Here is a 16,703-nt window from a genome sequence, read left to right as displayed (position 1 = left end):
TAAGGTAGAGAAAGTGATGGGGGTCTGAATATGCCAACTTAGCTTTACACACGGCGAATCCCTGAAAACAGTGGTGGGTGGCTCAGGTGCCCCTGAGTCTTGGGGAGGTTCTAAATGTTGGAGGCTGATTGAGAACTGCAGATTTTAACTGGGAAGTGCCTCAGGGTTTGGGTTTTTTGGTGCTTTTTTTTGCGGTACGCGGGCCTCTCACTGTTGCGGCCTCTCCCGTTGCAGAGCACAGGCTCCGGACGCGCAGGCTCAGCGGCCATGGCTCACGGGCCCAGCTGCTCCACGGCATGTGGGATCCTCCCGGACCGGGGCATGAACCCGTGTCCCCTGCATCGGCAGGCGGACTCTCAACCACTGCGCCACCAGGGAAGCCCGTGCCTCAGGTTTTAACTAGGGCAGTAGTCAATGGCTGGAGGTGGCAAAGATTTGGGGCTTCAGGTGAAAGGCAAAGGAGAGATCTCCCAGTGACCTAGGAAGTTTCAGAGATGCTTATCACCTGACTAAGCTAATCACCAACCAATCTGCCTGGAAACTCAGCTTTCCTGGATTGAAATTTGAAATGCCAAATAATAGCACACTGCCTGGAACATAGTACTCACTTAATAAATGGTACCATATTATTACAGTATTGATTTGAAAGAGGACATCTGTGTGTGTGTGCGTGTTTCTACAGTTACGTTTGAGAAAAAAGCCATGTTCCGTTGGTAGAAAAAAATCTCATTGCTTATGAAGACCAGCAGCAAGTTCACTCAGCCAGGCATAGTTCTTGGATGAGATGAAGAGATTAACAAAGACACCTGGCCCTGCCCTCGAGCCTCAAAGTCTCATGGGAAATTCTGGTACCACAACAGAAGGTTACACTAGAGTAGGATCAGTGGTGATGTTGTAGAATGTTCTGGATATCACGGGTAAGCAAGGAGAGGCACCCAATATCTTTGAAAGAGGTCAGGGAAAGGCTGTGAGGGGTGTGTCAGGTGCCTTGGGGCCGGTGCAAATTCTCCCTGAATGGGGTTGTTGACAGATACCTGGACACAAACTGCATTTCCAGTTTTCACATGAGCCAAGACTCAGAGAATAACCTTAGAACTCTTCCGTTGTCCTGACATCGGGGTCAGAGCAAACACTGGTTAACTCACCCTCCTCCTGGCCCGAGGAGCCGGCTCCGGGGTACTGGGGGACGTTGACTCATTTGGTGTTTCCGAGGTGGAGCTGAGAGATGAGTTACTGCTTGAGAGTTCTTTGTTTTGTCTTTTATTTCCAAATGGGAGGAGGGAAGCCACAAAATCGGAGGCATCCTTCTGCTCGCCCCTCTGCGAGTCCTGCTTGAGTTTATAGGCCCGGTCGTTTGCGATGACTTGGGATAAGGGCATTCCAAACGCCTGTGGGATGAACTCTGGAATCAAAAACCAAACATTCACTTTCAGAGAAAGACTGCACCAGGGGAGACTCTCAGTCATGTTGCAGATCAAAGGGCAGACAAATTCCAACGACTGTTTTCTGAAGAACTGATTCATCCATCAATATACGGAGATGACTGTTGAGTTTGTCAGAGTGGCTGACGTTTCTATCTCAATAAAGAAAGCTAGGATGTATAAAGAGCATGGGTTTTAAAAATCTAAGCCTCGAGTTTTTCTCGACGTATCTCAAGTATGTTGAAAGGAAATAACTTTATAGAGAAGGGTGACATTTTTTGATAGGATGAACATAATACTTCATCCTCGTGAGTAAACGGTTTTACAAAATGTGTCTTTGATTGATGTCTCAAGAGCCCCCAAAGCTTACAAGGCCTGAGAAGACTCTGTGCGTATACAGTCATTCAACTGTCACTTACTAATACCTACTGTGTGCCGTGTCAAGGTATGCAGTGAGGAGCACAAAGCTTACAGAAGGTCCAGTCCTCGCTCTTGAAGGGTTCAGAGTGTGGGGTGAGGTGGGGACTGGAGAATCAGATACGTAAATAATTGCAGTTGTGTCTATCATCTGTGTAAGAGAGAGATGCCAAAAATTACTGAAATTCAGGTAAGTGGCTACACTCTGAGGTTCCCAGTCAAAGAGCTTCCAACATGTGAAATGACAACTCAAGAGACAGAGGAGCAGCTTGGGAATAAGTGTGTTCTTTTTTTCTTTGTGTTCTTTGTTCCCACATGCTGCCTCCAATTGCTGGGTTAGGGCTGTCACGCTCATGACCTATACTCATGCCATTCTCCGGGCCACATGAAGAAGTGGATTCTCACCACTAGATATCCGATGAAGAGCCCAGAATATAGTTTATTAAATCCTCTAGTAAGGACAGTTTGGGGGAAGGAGCACAATGCAGAAACCTACGGCTTTATTTGGAGATGTATACACAATTGCATTCTGCGTCTCTAGAGTAAATCCACTTGTATACACGCACATTGTAAGCACGCTGATCCTTAGGGCCACGCGTTTTATTCGTAATATTTTAAATTCATGCTAAAAGCATCAATAATTATATTAAATGCATTATTTCTTTGAGACTAAAAATTACATCTCCTAGCAGCAGAAAACTGGAGTCTAGCCTCTCCCTTGTTTTTATAACCCTTATGAATAAACCAGAATGAGCAAGGGAAAACAATTCTGAGGTTGAAAATGCTAACATTAAATCAGGTGGAAAGAGGCCCTAAAAGGTTTTCCTCTTTGATCCACGGCAACATTTTGAACATCCCGGGGCTAATGGTCAAGTCTGCATTAAAAGCAGAAATGGCACTTGAGGGCTTCCCTGGTGGCGCAGTGGTTGAGAGCCCGCCTGCCGATGCAGGGGACACGGGTTCGCGCCCCGGTTCGGGAAGATCCCACCTGCCGCGGAGCGACTGGGCCCGTGAGCCATGGCCGCTGAGCCTGCGCGTCCGGAGCCTGTGCTCCGCGACGGGAGAGGCCACAGCAGTGAGAGGCCCGCGTACCGCAAAAGAAAAAAAGAAAAAGAAATGGCACTTGAAAAGCCTGAACCTCTTGTTCTATCAAAACATGCAATTCATTTTGAAGTGAAAAATCAAAACTTCAGCATTTCGGGATTTTTCAGAGGATGCTTATCATCCTCTATAAGTGTGTTAACTAGTCGGCATACGTGAATGCAAAAAACAATTCAGGCATTTGTTTTGAGGGATCAATGTGGACAGTGTAGCAAGATCCAATACTCACTACTGATAAAAGGTCATTTCCACCACTAGCAAAATTAGAAACCAAAGGGGACACCTCAGGGTTTATTGTGTAAATCAGTGCTATCTTGTCTATGGGAATAATCAAATAGTCTTCCTTCAAAAAGCTTGGGGCAAATCTAGGAACATGCGTATGGCAAGGCTGATAGCTACTTGGAATACATAAAAACTGTTGGTGGGTAATGATAGCAGAAAGGACACTGATAAAGGTATCAAGTGACCTGTGTCTGCTCAAGCAGGCATACTCATAGCGCGGATTTAATGTGACATGAGGACTATTGATTCCTCTCCTAGACATTTTTTCCACATAAAGGAAACCAACCAGACTCGGCTAGAGATCTCTAATATCCTTGGAAAAAAGAAGCAAGATGGTTTCCTTTGGTATCTGTCATTTTTAATATCTAGAAGTCTGCCACTCTACTTGTAAACTGGAATAACTGAATAGAAATTAAACAGATGGAATAAATGAAGTCATTCTCCCCAAATGACTCTTCTATTTCTTTTCTTATTTCTGCTTTTCTCTAGCAGGCTTTCTTTCCTGGCTGAGTTTATTTATTCTTTCAGTGGTAGTGTTTTGATGCAGTCTCTTTAGTTTCGCGTTGCTTTCTCCAGAGAACTCTCTCACAAGCTTCAGAAAGGAGACAGATCTCTCTATGCTCTAAACTTGTGTCACAGTGTCTAGGCCCTGGAAAATTCTAGGCAGGGTTCCTTGAATGTGATTGCTTCTCAAAATATGGGTACTGTGAAACTGAGGACTCGGCCCAAGGCTGTTGAGCAAAACCCTCCTTTCTGTGTAAATAAAGTGTTGGGCACACATGCTTATCTGTGGGTTCAAAGCTCTTCTGTTGGGGAGGAGAAGGGAACCTACAGACTCTGTGTTGATAGCAGCTAATAAATTTGATAATGGGTTTTTCAAACCATAAAAATATTACCCAAGACTCAGTGTTCTGGGCCCAGGGACTGTGTGTATCGTGTTCTAATCTATAGTATGTGTTTACTGAGGAGACTGCATCCCCTGCTGTCCTCATTGGTAGAGACTGTCTCTGCTCCCTCTCCATGACCCTCAGGGCCAGGAGGTGGTGTGCTGGTCGCTCAGCTGTGCTTCAGCTTCCAGATCCTCTCCCTCCTGCTGTGTGGCAGAAACCTGGGGCCACTGCAAGCTCCCCTGCCCCCATGCTCACTGCTATCTTCTATCATCACCGTCAGAACCCCCGTCTACCATCATCCCGGGAGACGTGGATGTCTACCCAAATGACCCATCTGGTTCTGTCCTCACATCTCCTTGACTTTCTCCTCTCCTCTCACTTTTGCCTGCAAGCTACCTTTTCCACCAACTCCCTCGGTCCCATCCTGGACCTATCCTCAGCAGAAGTGATTTGGCCCCTGGAATCAGACTTCCTTCCTCCACCGTGGTCTCACCCTCCCACCCCAAGCTCATGTCTTACACTGCAGTGTGGCAATCCATTTAAAGACACCATTAAGCCACCCCATCCTTAATTCACTTTGATGGCGTCTCAGTGCTCTTAGCATGCAGACCGGAAGTTGTGCTGCGGCCCACAGTCCTGTGCGAGGTGGCCCCTCCTATTCCTCCCTGGAATCACACCCCCCCTGTTTCTCTCATCTCCAGTAACAGCACTCAAGACATTTTCTTTGAGAATTTCTAAAGAGTGATAATTGATACTTGATGTTTCTACTGTTATTTAACATGGCACAAAACAAAGCTGTATCAACTATTCCTACGTAGTGCTACTTCAGAACTCACATATATTAACCCATTTAGACAGTGAGGGACAATAAAACGTGGCATGATGTAACTTCGGCACAAAGAAAGGTGCTAGACCTGAACTATCACCAGAGTTTATGTTGATAAACACTTCATCATCTGAAACTATCCTGTAGACAGGGGACCTAGCTCTCAGACTTAGGCCACAGTAAAACCTATTTCCCTTGTGCTCTGATTAGGAACCGCAATAACTGGCACAAAGTAGCCATTTTAAAACCTTTCCCCAAGAGTGATTCTTTTTGACACAAGAAAGAAATATTCTGAAGTTCTGAAAGTTTAAAAAATACTTTTTGGATGCCAAGTAATTTAACTAAGAGAAATGAAGAACCTTGGAACTATTCTGTATGAAAATATGTTTTCTGAACCAGCATCAATCCTGAATTACTTTCTGTATGGAAATCAAAAGTCATATGGGCACTGCTTAAGTGGCAGGAGGGACACAGAAGTGTCACATGATCTGCTGTATATTATGTTAAGGCAATTAAATAAAACACAGGCCATGATTCGTTCTGATTGAATCAATTAATATAGCAGCACATCAAACACTTAATGAATCGCTTTATTGGGAGAGCGATTCGATTCTAAAAAGCTGCTCCTGTTTATTTTTAGATGACCCAACCCAAGAAGTCATCTAGAATTTCCTGTTTTCCTTCTTTTACTCTTGGATTCAAATGATTGTCATTTTTCACATGTGCAGCTGTTATGAACCCCAATGCTAATATTCAAACGGAAGAGAACGATGTGAAATGATCACAACGATGCGAGACCTGCACACTGCCTCATCACACCCCGGTTCCCAAGACATCCACGTAATGGATGCGTGGACACACACAGGACTTTATGTTCAGAAAAGATGCCATGTAATTAAGTTTCACTTAAGCCTAGGACGTCACCTTTTTAACGATCAAAGCTGTATTTTAAAAAAACCTCTTTTGCCATAAATCCTGGTATTTTTCTCCTTAGTTGGATGGGTGATGTGTTTTCTCTTTGGAACCACCAGGACCTGCCTTCCTTTTCCCAGCCAGCACCCCTGTGCAACCCTATAGAACACTGCCAAGTTTTCACTGAGCCTATACAATACATAAATATGATTTGGTCTAAAATGTGTAATAGTCCAGTGCATAGTGGTTGATTACTTCCCCTGGCCCTTCCTGCCCTACCCTCACTTCCTGCTGTTTTCTTACATAAGCGAGCACACATACATCTCCCTCCGTTGAGGGAATTCAAACATCTGCAAAAAATGTTCATTGTGCTTAGTTTAGCCGGAACGGGCACTTCTGAAGAATCACCTCAAGTCTACATCGTGAGTGTTCAGATCCTAGTGCCATTATCTTGATCCTAGAATAAACAACTTTAAAGATAACACATTGCTGCTATCAGTCTGAACGATCCCTTTAATAACTCTATAAACACTGAGAATTCTCACGAATCCTCTAATCTCACGAGATAAAGATGGTCCATGGCAGCAACAGACTGAGTAAAAACTCTAGTTTAATAAAGCTACGCTGGCTACTAACGTTCCTTTAAAAAATAAGGGTAAGAACACACGAACCAATTAAATACAATACAATTTATCAGACAAGGATAGGTATCTGGACAAGAGTTAATGTCTTTTGCATTCATTATGCCAGCAGTAGACTCTCCTGTGGTAGAAGGTGCCCTGGGGAGTATACTGGTTAGTATGGACCAGAGTTCTCTTCTTAGAAGGTGCACATTAGTAGTTTATAACATTACTCCTGCTCAGCACTCCTACAGACCAACGGGATCAGATTTTCTGGGGTGGGGGTCTGGGCACTGGAATGTTTAAAGGTTTCAAAAATTATGCTGCTATGTAGTCAGGGGTAGGGATCACTGCCATTTTCATGTCCTTTCCTTCAGTTTGAGGTAAACATTTGAAATGTCTGGAGATATTTTGGTTGGGGGCGGTGCTACTGGCATCTAGTGGTAGAGACCAGGGATGCTATTAAATATCTCAGACAATGTACAGGACAGCCTCCACGAAAAATAATTATCCAGTCTAAAATGTCAATAGTCCCAAGGTTGAGAAATCATGCTCTAAGGGAAGTAAAACATTGGCTTTCCGTTCTTTAGAATTCTTTAATCTCTTTTTAGTCCAAGAACCAGATGTCATGACCCTTTAGGCACAGTTCAAGATATGGGCGTAGAGTCTCGGATCAACGGTGTGTCTCGGTCTTATCTAACACTTACCACAAAGCATTTATTTTTATACCTTCAGTTTCATTGCCTTTCATTACTTTTCAAGCAGAAATTCGATCATTAGATAAAAGAACTCCAAGGTGAGATATATGGCTTTCCTGACTCTACACTCGTTCCCTATGTCATATAAAATGGAAATACATTCACATGACCACACCATTCAGCAGTCATTTCATATGAAACCATAGAAACAAGCCACAGAAAGATGTACTGGGTTAATGAGGCCCAGGTGTCCATTATGCAGGCTCAATGAATATTAGTTAAAAATGACCACAAATACCTCTGAAAGAGTGGCTAAGCTATCGGTTTCCTAAATAGATATAGAAGGGGACAGTATGAAGAGAGTCAACAATTCCCAAAACTGTACACAGGGCAAAAAAAGAAGCGTGCTGTGATCTAACATTACAATGCTGAGAATGTCCCATCTTCAGTAGCCACGAGGGTGAGACTGTTTCTTTCCAGTAGTCATGGTGGCGGAATCCAAACTCCTTCTCATTCAACTAGCCCTGCCTAACTATCTGGATTTGCCAGACAGCTGGTTAGCGTTAGGGATGCTATCCACGGCTGCTCAACCTGGTTTTCCTTATGCATTGCTGATTGGCTAGCATCATAATTGGAACCATAAGCCTGGCAGAAATCACTTTTTGCTCAAACCAGTCGAACTCATCAGTTCAGTACAGGGCCACTCCAACAGCCTTCAATGACATTCCATCGTAGAAATCCAGTTTACATAATAGAGCTGAACCACATAACTCAATGCAATTCAAAAACCCCACCAAATTCAACCATTAGGCTCCACGGGAGATGCATTTGCTTTAGTTCATTCTGTCCTTTACCTCTGTCTTTGTTTTTCTCCTTCCCTAGTGAATCCAGTTTCTTTCTCAAAGATTTCTTTCGCTTTTGTCCATCTGTAAATATTAAAAGAATGAAAAGTTGTAAAAACAAGCATATAACTGACATTTTACATTATGAATAACTACATCTGAGCAAAAGCATGACTTCTCACTTTACTCAGAATTTGGCATTTTAAACAGAGTAATGGCCCTGAAAATACATGAAAATCCTTGACTAGGGTTGCACACACAACCAGAATCTTGGTGTGTGCCCTTAAATTGTGTTTCAATCATGGGAAGTACAGGAAACTTACCTCCTTCAGAAGTCATTTAGTTTTGACACTCAGATATGTTTGCTTTTTCTCTTACATGAGTCTCTTCCTATTCTTCATGTTCACGCAAACCACTGTTATCTCGAATAAAATCTCCATGAGAGGGGAGCCAACGATACATACGGCTTTGATATTCATGAGCTAGCAGAGTGTAACTGGATAAGGAAATGAATTCGGGGTCCATAGAACTCAAACCTAATTATTGCTGCACCATTTACTCATTATGTGACTTGGCACAAGTCTCAGGGTCCTCATCTGTAAAATGGGAATTTCGTGGAGCTGTTGTGAGAATTAAATAAAACAATGCATATAAAGTGTTTAATGGGGAGCCTGACACATTCCATAAATTCAGATCTACTTTCTTTTGGGGGGTTTCATAGTATTCCATAGTATGCCTCTACCATAATTTAATTAACCACCCCCCCCCACTGATGGACATTTGGGTTGTTTCTAATTTTTTACTAGAATAAGTAAGGCATTTATCCTCTTAGCATCTTGCACTTGCAACAAATGTACTTAACTGGTTAACTCACCAAATGATATAGATACCCCTCATATCAGTAACCAGCTGCAAATGAATTCCTAGGATATCATCGTAAAATATTGGCAGCCATCATTGCAAGGATGTGTTTTGGAAAAACGCAGCTGTCAACTTAATGTGTGGGAAGCGCAACTCGGGAACCCACACCGCTACCAATCAGGAGAAATGCAGCCCATGCTGCAAGGAAACTTATGTGTAAACGGGGGATTAAGAATTGGCTTTTTTCATAAGATACACTTAAAAGTGTAGTAAAGAAAGAGATTCAACCCGATAAAACTTAAAGGCAAGGCTCTGATTATCAGGAAAAGACAGACTAAGCATTCTTCAACAGAAATGAGGGTTCCTGGGATCCTCATGGGGCTGCAGACGTTCCCAACGCCTCCTCTCTGAATTTTTGGAGGCAAAAGACATCACAACGTAATCAAAAGGCACACTCAATCCCTCCTTCCTTTCAAAAAGCAAAGCAATATTTTTAACGTGATTCTCCTCCCATGAAATGGAAATCGTTCATAAGAGTCTTCACTCTTGCAGTCGTGAGATTTGTAGAGATGAAAATTATGTAAATCCGTTGTGATGTGGCAAAGAGCCGTCAGTCTCTTACATCATGTGTACGTTCTTATCTTCAGTGTCTAAACGATGATCTCACCATAGGGCCTTACGTGGCTTGTTACATACAGACAGACATTAAACATACTAACTGCACAAGATTCTAATCTGTTCTTCAGATAGGACTGACAGGTATTTTACTTTGTAATACTTTGTTCATCACTAGTTCATATAAACAAATATATCTGACTATAACAAGATCATATTTCTTCAAAAAATTCTATCATTCCTTCATTTTAATATTTAGTTGATGCAGAAGAATAACTAAACCATATATTAAAGCTTAAGTGCGGTGGGGGAGACCATCAAGACGGTGGAGGAGTAAGATGTGGAGATCAGCTTCCTCCCCACAAATACATCAGAAATACATCTACATGTGGAACAACTCCTACAGAACACCGACTGAACGCTGGCAGAAGACCTCAGACTTCCCAAAAGGCAAGAAACTCCCCACGTACCTGGCCGTGTGGCTGACAGGGTCTTGGGGCTCCAGGCGGGTGTCAGGCCTGAGCCTCTGAGGTGGGAGAGCCGAGTTCAGGACCGGTCTCAGCCACCGGAGACCTCCCGGCTCCACATAATATCAAATGGCGAAAGCTCTCCCAGAGATCTCCATCTCAACACTAAGACCCAGCTCCACCCAACGGCCAGCAAGCTCCAGTGCTGGACACCCCATGCCAAACAACTAGCAAGACAGGAACACAACCCCACCCATTAGCAGAGCGGCTGCCTAAAATCATAATAAGGCCACAGACACCCCAAAACACACCACTGGACACAGTCCTGCCCACCAGAAACCATAAAACAGGCACTACTCCCCTCCACCAGGAAGCCTACACAACCCACTGAACCAGCCTTAGCCACTGTGGGGCAGACACCAAAAACAACGGGAACTATGAACCTGCAGCCTGTGAAAAGGAGATCCCAAACACAATAAGTTAAGCAAAATGAGAAGACAGAGAAACACACAGCAGATGAAGGAGCAAGGTAAAAACCCATCAGACCAAACAAATGAAGAGGAAATAGGCAGTCTACCTGAAAAAGAATTCAGAGTAATGATTGTAAAGATGATCCAAAATCTTGGAAATAGAATGGAGAAAATACAAGAAACATTTAACAAGGACCTAGAAGAACTAAAGAGCAAACAAACAATGATGAACAACACAATAAATGAAATTTAAAATTCTCTAGAAGGAATCAGTAGCAGAATAACTGAGGCAGAAGAACGTATAAGAGACCTGGAAGATAAAACAGTGGAAATAACTACCACAGAGCAGAATGAAGAAAAAAGAATGAAAAGAATTGAGGACAGTCTCAGAGACCTCTGGGACGACATTAAACATACCAACATTCAAATTATAGGGGCCCCAGAAGAAGAAGAGAAAAAGAAAGGGACTGAGAAAATATTTGAAGAGATTATAGGTGAAAACTTCCCTAATATGGGAAAGGAAATAATCAAGTCCAGGAAGCACAGAGAGTCACACACAGGATAAATCCAAGGAGAAACATGCCAAGACACATATTAATCAAACTATCAGAAACTAAATACAAAGAAAAAATATTACAAGCAGCAAGAGAAAAACAACAAATAACAGACAAGAGAATCCCTATAATGTTAACAGCTGATCTTTCAGCAGAAACTCTGCAAGCCAGAAGGGAATGGCAGGACATATTTAAAGTGATGAAAGGGAAAAACCTACAACCAAGACTACTCTACCCAGCAAGGATCGCATTCAGATTTGGTGGAGAAATTAAAATCTTTACAGACAAGCAAAAGCTAAGAGAATTCAGCACCACCAAACCAGCTTTACAACAAATGCTAAAGAAACTTCTCTAGGCAGGAAACACAAGAGAAGGAAAAGACCTGCAATAACAAACCCCAAACAATTAAGAAAATGGTAATAGGAACATACATATTGATAACTACGTTAAATGCAAATGGATTAAATGCTCCAACCAAAAGACACAGACTGGCTGAATGGATACAAAAACAAGACCCGTATGTATGCTGTCTATACAAGACCCACTTCAGACCTAGGAACACATACAGACTGAAAGTGAGGGGATGGAAAAAGATATTCCATGCAAATGGAAATCAAAAGAAAGCTGGAGTAGCAATTCTCATAACAGACAAAATAGACTTTAAAATAAAGACTATTACAAGAGACAAAGAAGGACACCACATAATGATCAAGGGATCAATCCAAGAAGAAGATATAACAATTGTAAATATTTATGCGCCCAACATAGGAGCACCTCAATACATAAGGCAAATGCTAACAGCCATAAAAGGGGAAATCGACAGTAACACAATCATAGTAGGGGACTTTAACACCCCACTTTCACCAATGGACAGGTCATCCAAAATGAAAATAATGAAACACAAGCTTTAAATGATACATTAAACAAGATGAACTTAATTGATATTTATGGGACATTCCATCCCCAAACAACAGAATACACTTTCTTCTCAAGTGCTCATGGAACATTCTCCAGGATAGATCATATCTTGGGTCACAAATCTAGCCTTGGTAAATTCAAGAAAATTGAAATAGTATCAAGTATCTTTTCCGACCACAAAGCTATGAGACTAGATATCAATTACAGGAAAAAATCTGTAAAATATACAAACACATGGAAGCTAAACAATACACTACTAAATAACCACGAGATCACTGAAGAAATCAAAGAGGAAATCAAAAAATACCTAGAAACAAATGACAATGAAAACACGATGACCCAAAACCTATGGGTTGAAGCAAAAGTAGTTCTAAGAGGGAAGTTTATAGCAATACAATCTTACCTCAAGAAACAAGAAACATCTCAAAGAAACAACCTAACCTTACACCTAAAGCAATTGGAGAAAGAAGAACAAAAAACTCCCAAAGTTAGCGGAAGGAAAGAAATCATAAAGAGTAGATCAAAAATAAATGAAAAAGAAATGAAGGAAACAATAGCAAAGATCAATAAAACTAAAAGCTAATTCTTTGAGAAGATAAACAAAATTGATAAACCATTAGCCAGACTCATCAAGAAAAAAAGGGAGAAGACTCAAATCAATAGAATTAGAAATGAAAAAGGAGAAGTAAGAACTGATACTGCAGAAATACAAAGGATCATGAGGGATTACTACAAGCAACTCTATGACAATAAAATGGACAACCTGGAAGAAATGGACAAATTCTTAGAAAAGCACAACCTTCCGAGACTGAACCAGAAAGAAATAGAAAATATAAACAGACCAATCACAAGCACAGAAATTGAGACTGTGATTAAAAATCTTCCAACAAACAAAAGCCCAGGACCAGATGGCTTCACAGGCGAATTCTATCAAACATTTAGAGAAGAGCTAACACCTATCCTTCTCAAACTCTTCCAAAATATAGCAGAGGGAGCAACACTCCCAAACTCATTCTACAAGGCCACCATCACCCTGATACCAAAACCAGCCACAGATGCCACAAAGAAAGAAAACCACAGGCCAATATCACTGATGAACACAGATGCAAAAATCCTCAACAAAATACTAGCAAACAGAATCCAACAGCACATTAAAAGGATCATACACCATGATCAAGTGGGGTTTATTCCAGGAATGCAAGGATTCTTCAATATATGCAAATCAATCAACGTGATACAGCATGTTAACAAATTGAAGAAGAAAAACCATATGATCATGTCAATAGATGCAGAAAAAGCTTTGGACAAAATTCAACACCCATTTATGATAAAAACCCTCCAGGAAGCAGGCACAGAGGGAACTTACCTCAGCATAATAAAGGCCATATATGACGAACCCAACATCGCTCTCAATGGTGAAAAACTGAAACCATTTCCTCTAAGATCAGGAACAAGACAGGCTGCCCACTCTCACCACTGTTATTCAACATGGTTTTGGAAGTTTTAGCCACAGCAATCAGAGAAGAAAAAGAAATAAAAGGAATCCACATTGGAAAAGAAGAAGTAAAACTGTCACTGTTTGCAGATGATATGATACTATACATTGAAAATCCTAAAGATGCTACCAGAAAACTACTAGAGCTAATCAATGAATTTGGTAAAGTAGCAGGATACAAAATTAATGCACAGAAATCTCTTTCATTCCTATACACTATGACGAAAAATCTGAAAGAGAAATTAAGGAAACACTCCCATTTACCACTGCAACAAAAAGAATAAAATACCTAGGAAGAAAACTACTTAAGGAGACAAAAGACCTGTATGCAGAAAACTGTAATACACTGATGAAATAAATTAAAGTTAATACAAACAGATGGAGAGATATACTGTGTTCTTGGATTGAAAGAATCAACATTGTGAAAATGACTATACTACCCAAAGCAATCTACAGATTCAATGAAATCCCTATTAAACTACCAATGGCATTCTTCACAGAACTAGAACAAAAAATTTCACAATTTGTATGGAAACACAAAAGAGCCCGAATAGCCAAAGCAATCTTGAGAAAGAAAAACAGCTGGATGACTCAGCCTCCTTGACTTCAGACTATACTACAAAGCTACAGTAATCAAGGCAGTATGGTACTGGCACAAAAACAGAAATAGAGATCAATGGAACAGGAAAGAAAGCCCAGAGAGAAACCCACACACATATGGTCACCTTATCTTTGACAAAGGAGGCAAGAATATACAATGGAGGAAAGACAACCTCTTCAATAAGTGTTGCTGGGAAAACTGGACAGCTACATGTAAAAGAATGAAATTAGAACACTCTCTAACACCATACACAAAAATAAACTCAAAATGGATTAAAGACCTAAATGTTAACTATAAAACTCTTAGAGAAAAACATAAGCAGAACACTATGACATAAACCACAGCAAGATCCTTTTTGACCCACCTCCTAGAGTAATGGAAATAAAAACAAAAATAGACAAATGGGACATAAAGAAACTTAAAAGCTTTTGCACAGCAAAAGAAACAATAAACAAGACGAAAAGACAACTCTCAGAATGGGAGAAAATATTTGCAAATGGAGCACCTGACAAAGGATTAATCTCCAAAATTTACAAGCAGCTCATGCAGCTCAATATCAAAAAAAACAAACAACCCAATCCCAAAATGGGCAGAAGACCTAAACAGACATTTCTCCAAAGAAGATATACAGATTGCCCACAAACACATGAAAGGATGCTAACATCACTCATCATTAGAGAAATGCAAATCAAAACTACAATGAGGCATCACTTCACACCAGTCAGAATGGCCACCATCAAAAAATCTACAAAAAATAAATGCTGGAGAGGGTGTGGAGAAAAGGGAACCCTCTTGTACTGTTGGTGGGAATGTAAATTGATACAGCCACTATGAAGGTTCCTTAGAAAACTAAAAATAGAATTACCATATGACTCAGCATTCCCACTACTGGGCATATACCCTGGGAAAACCATAATTCAAAAAGACACATGCACCCCAGTGTTCATTGCAGCACTATTTACAATAGCCAGGACATGGAAGCAACCTAAGTGTTCATCGACAGATGAAGGGATAAAGAAGATGTGGCACATATATACAATGGAATATTTCTCAGCCATAAAAAGAAATGAAATTGAGTTATTTGTAGTGAGGTGGATGGACCTAGAGTCTGTCATACAGAGTGAAGTAAGTCAGAAAGAGAAAAACAAATACCATATGCTAACACATATAAATGGAATCTAAAAAAAAAAATGTCATGAAGAATTTAGGGGCAAGACGGGAATAAAGACACAGACCTACAAGAGAATGGACTTGAGGACACGGGGAGGGGGAAGGGTAGGCTGTGACAAAGTGAGACAGTGGCATGGACATATATACACTACCAAACGTAAAATAGATAGCTAGTGGGAAGCAGCCGCATAGCACAGGGAGATCAGCTCGGTGCTTTGTGACCACCTAGAATGGTGGGATAGGGAGGGTGGGAGGGAGACGCAAGAGGGAGGAGATGTGGGGATATATGTATATGTAGAGCTGATTCACTTCGTTGTACAGCAGAAACGAACACACCATTGTAAAGCCATTATACTCCAATAAAGATGTTAAAAAAATTTTTTTTAATTAAAAAATAGAAACTGGAAAGAAAAAAAAAGCTTAAGGGATTTATTTGTCATAACCAGTGGACAGATCCTAAATTTCAAACAAGTTGTCAAAGAACCAGAATACACGTAGGATAGGAGACATTTTCTTTTTTTCTTTTTTTTTTTTGGCGGTAAGCGGGCCTCTCACTGTTGTGGCCTCTCCCGTTGCGGAGCACAGGCTCCGGACGCGCAGGCTCGGCAGCCATGGCTCACGGGCCCAGCCGCACCGCGGCATGTGGGAGCTTCCCGGACCGGGGCACGAACCTGTGTCCCTTGCATCGGTAGGTGGACTCTCAACCACTGCGCCACCAGGGAAGCCAGGAGACATTTTCTTTTAAGATACAGTAGAACAATTTTTTAAACTTTTTTTTTAACTAGAGGATGTATGATACATGTAGATGTGTATAAATATAGATGTACAACTCTCACATAACCAACGGCCAAGTTCGGATGTAGACTACAGCTAGTACCTGAGGAGTCCTCTGTACGCCTCCCTTCCTGTCACCCCTGGTAATCTCTGGACTGACTTTTGCAGTATCAATTATCTGCTTTCCTTTATAGTTTTACCATCTATATATGCATTTATAAAGAATATAATTGTTTTTATCAAATTCATAGAGATGGAATCATACTGTAGGTATTCTTTCTTGCCTCATTTATTTCATTCATCAACACTTCCTAAAATACACCCTGTTGAGGCAGGTGGCTGTAGGTGATTGCTATTCAGTGTTTTCTTGAATGAATATACCACAGTTAATTTTCCCACTGAACTGCTGATGGAAATTTGAGTTGTTTCTAGCTTGGGACTGTTAGGAACAATGTTTTTGTTCATGTCTTCTTATGTACAAAAATCTCTCCGAGACAGCAGTTCTTAAAGTGCGGTTCTAGCACTAGTAGCATCAGTATTACTTGGGAACTCGTTAGAGATGGGGATTCTATGGTCCCACCCCAGACCTACTGAATCAGGAACTCTGGGGTTGGGGCCCATTGAGCCCTCCAGGGGATTCTGGTTCACACTAAAGTCTGAGAACCACTGTCCTAGGATATATATGTAGAAGGTGCACATCCAGGTCAGTGTGTATGTAATCCTAGGCTTTTAGGAGGTAACAATGAACTGCTTTCCAAGTAGTTTTCCT

The 16,703-nt window shown here is 41.3% G+C and overlaps 1 protein-coding gene across 6 annotated transcripts in view; it reads right to left on the bottom strand.

Annotated features, from left to right (window-relative positions):
- ARHGAP6 (Rho GTPase activating protein 6) overlaps positions 1-16,703 on the bottom strand; it is a 486,446-nt gene that overhangs the window by 47,887 nt on the left and 421,856 nt on the right. For all 6 annotated transcript variants that reach the window (XM_019928543.3, XM_073799621.1, XM_033849658.1 and 3 more), the window contains 2 exons: positions 8,022-8,093; positions 1,146-1,402 (listed from right to left, as the gene is read on the bottom strand). In XM_019928543.3, the coding sequence (XP_019784102.1) occupies positions 1,146-1,402; positions 8,022-8,093 (329 nt within the window). The remainder of the gene's footprint in view (positions 1-1,145; positions 1,403-8,021; positions 8,094-16,703) is intronic.

This window comes from Tursiops truncatus, chromosome X (assembly GCF_011762595.2).
Source record: "Tursiops truncatus isolate mTurTru1 chromosome X, mTurTru1.mat.Y, whole genome shotgun sequence".
In the NCBI taxonomy this organism is placed as follows: Eukaryota; Metazoa; Chordata; class Mammalia; order Artiodactyla; family Delphinidae; genus Tursiops; species Tursiops truncatus.
The sequence above is the reverse complement of the archived record's forward strand: the minus strand, read 5'-3'. Positions and strand labels throughout refer to the sequence as shown.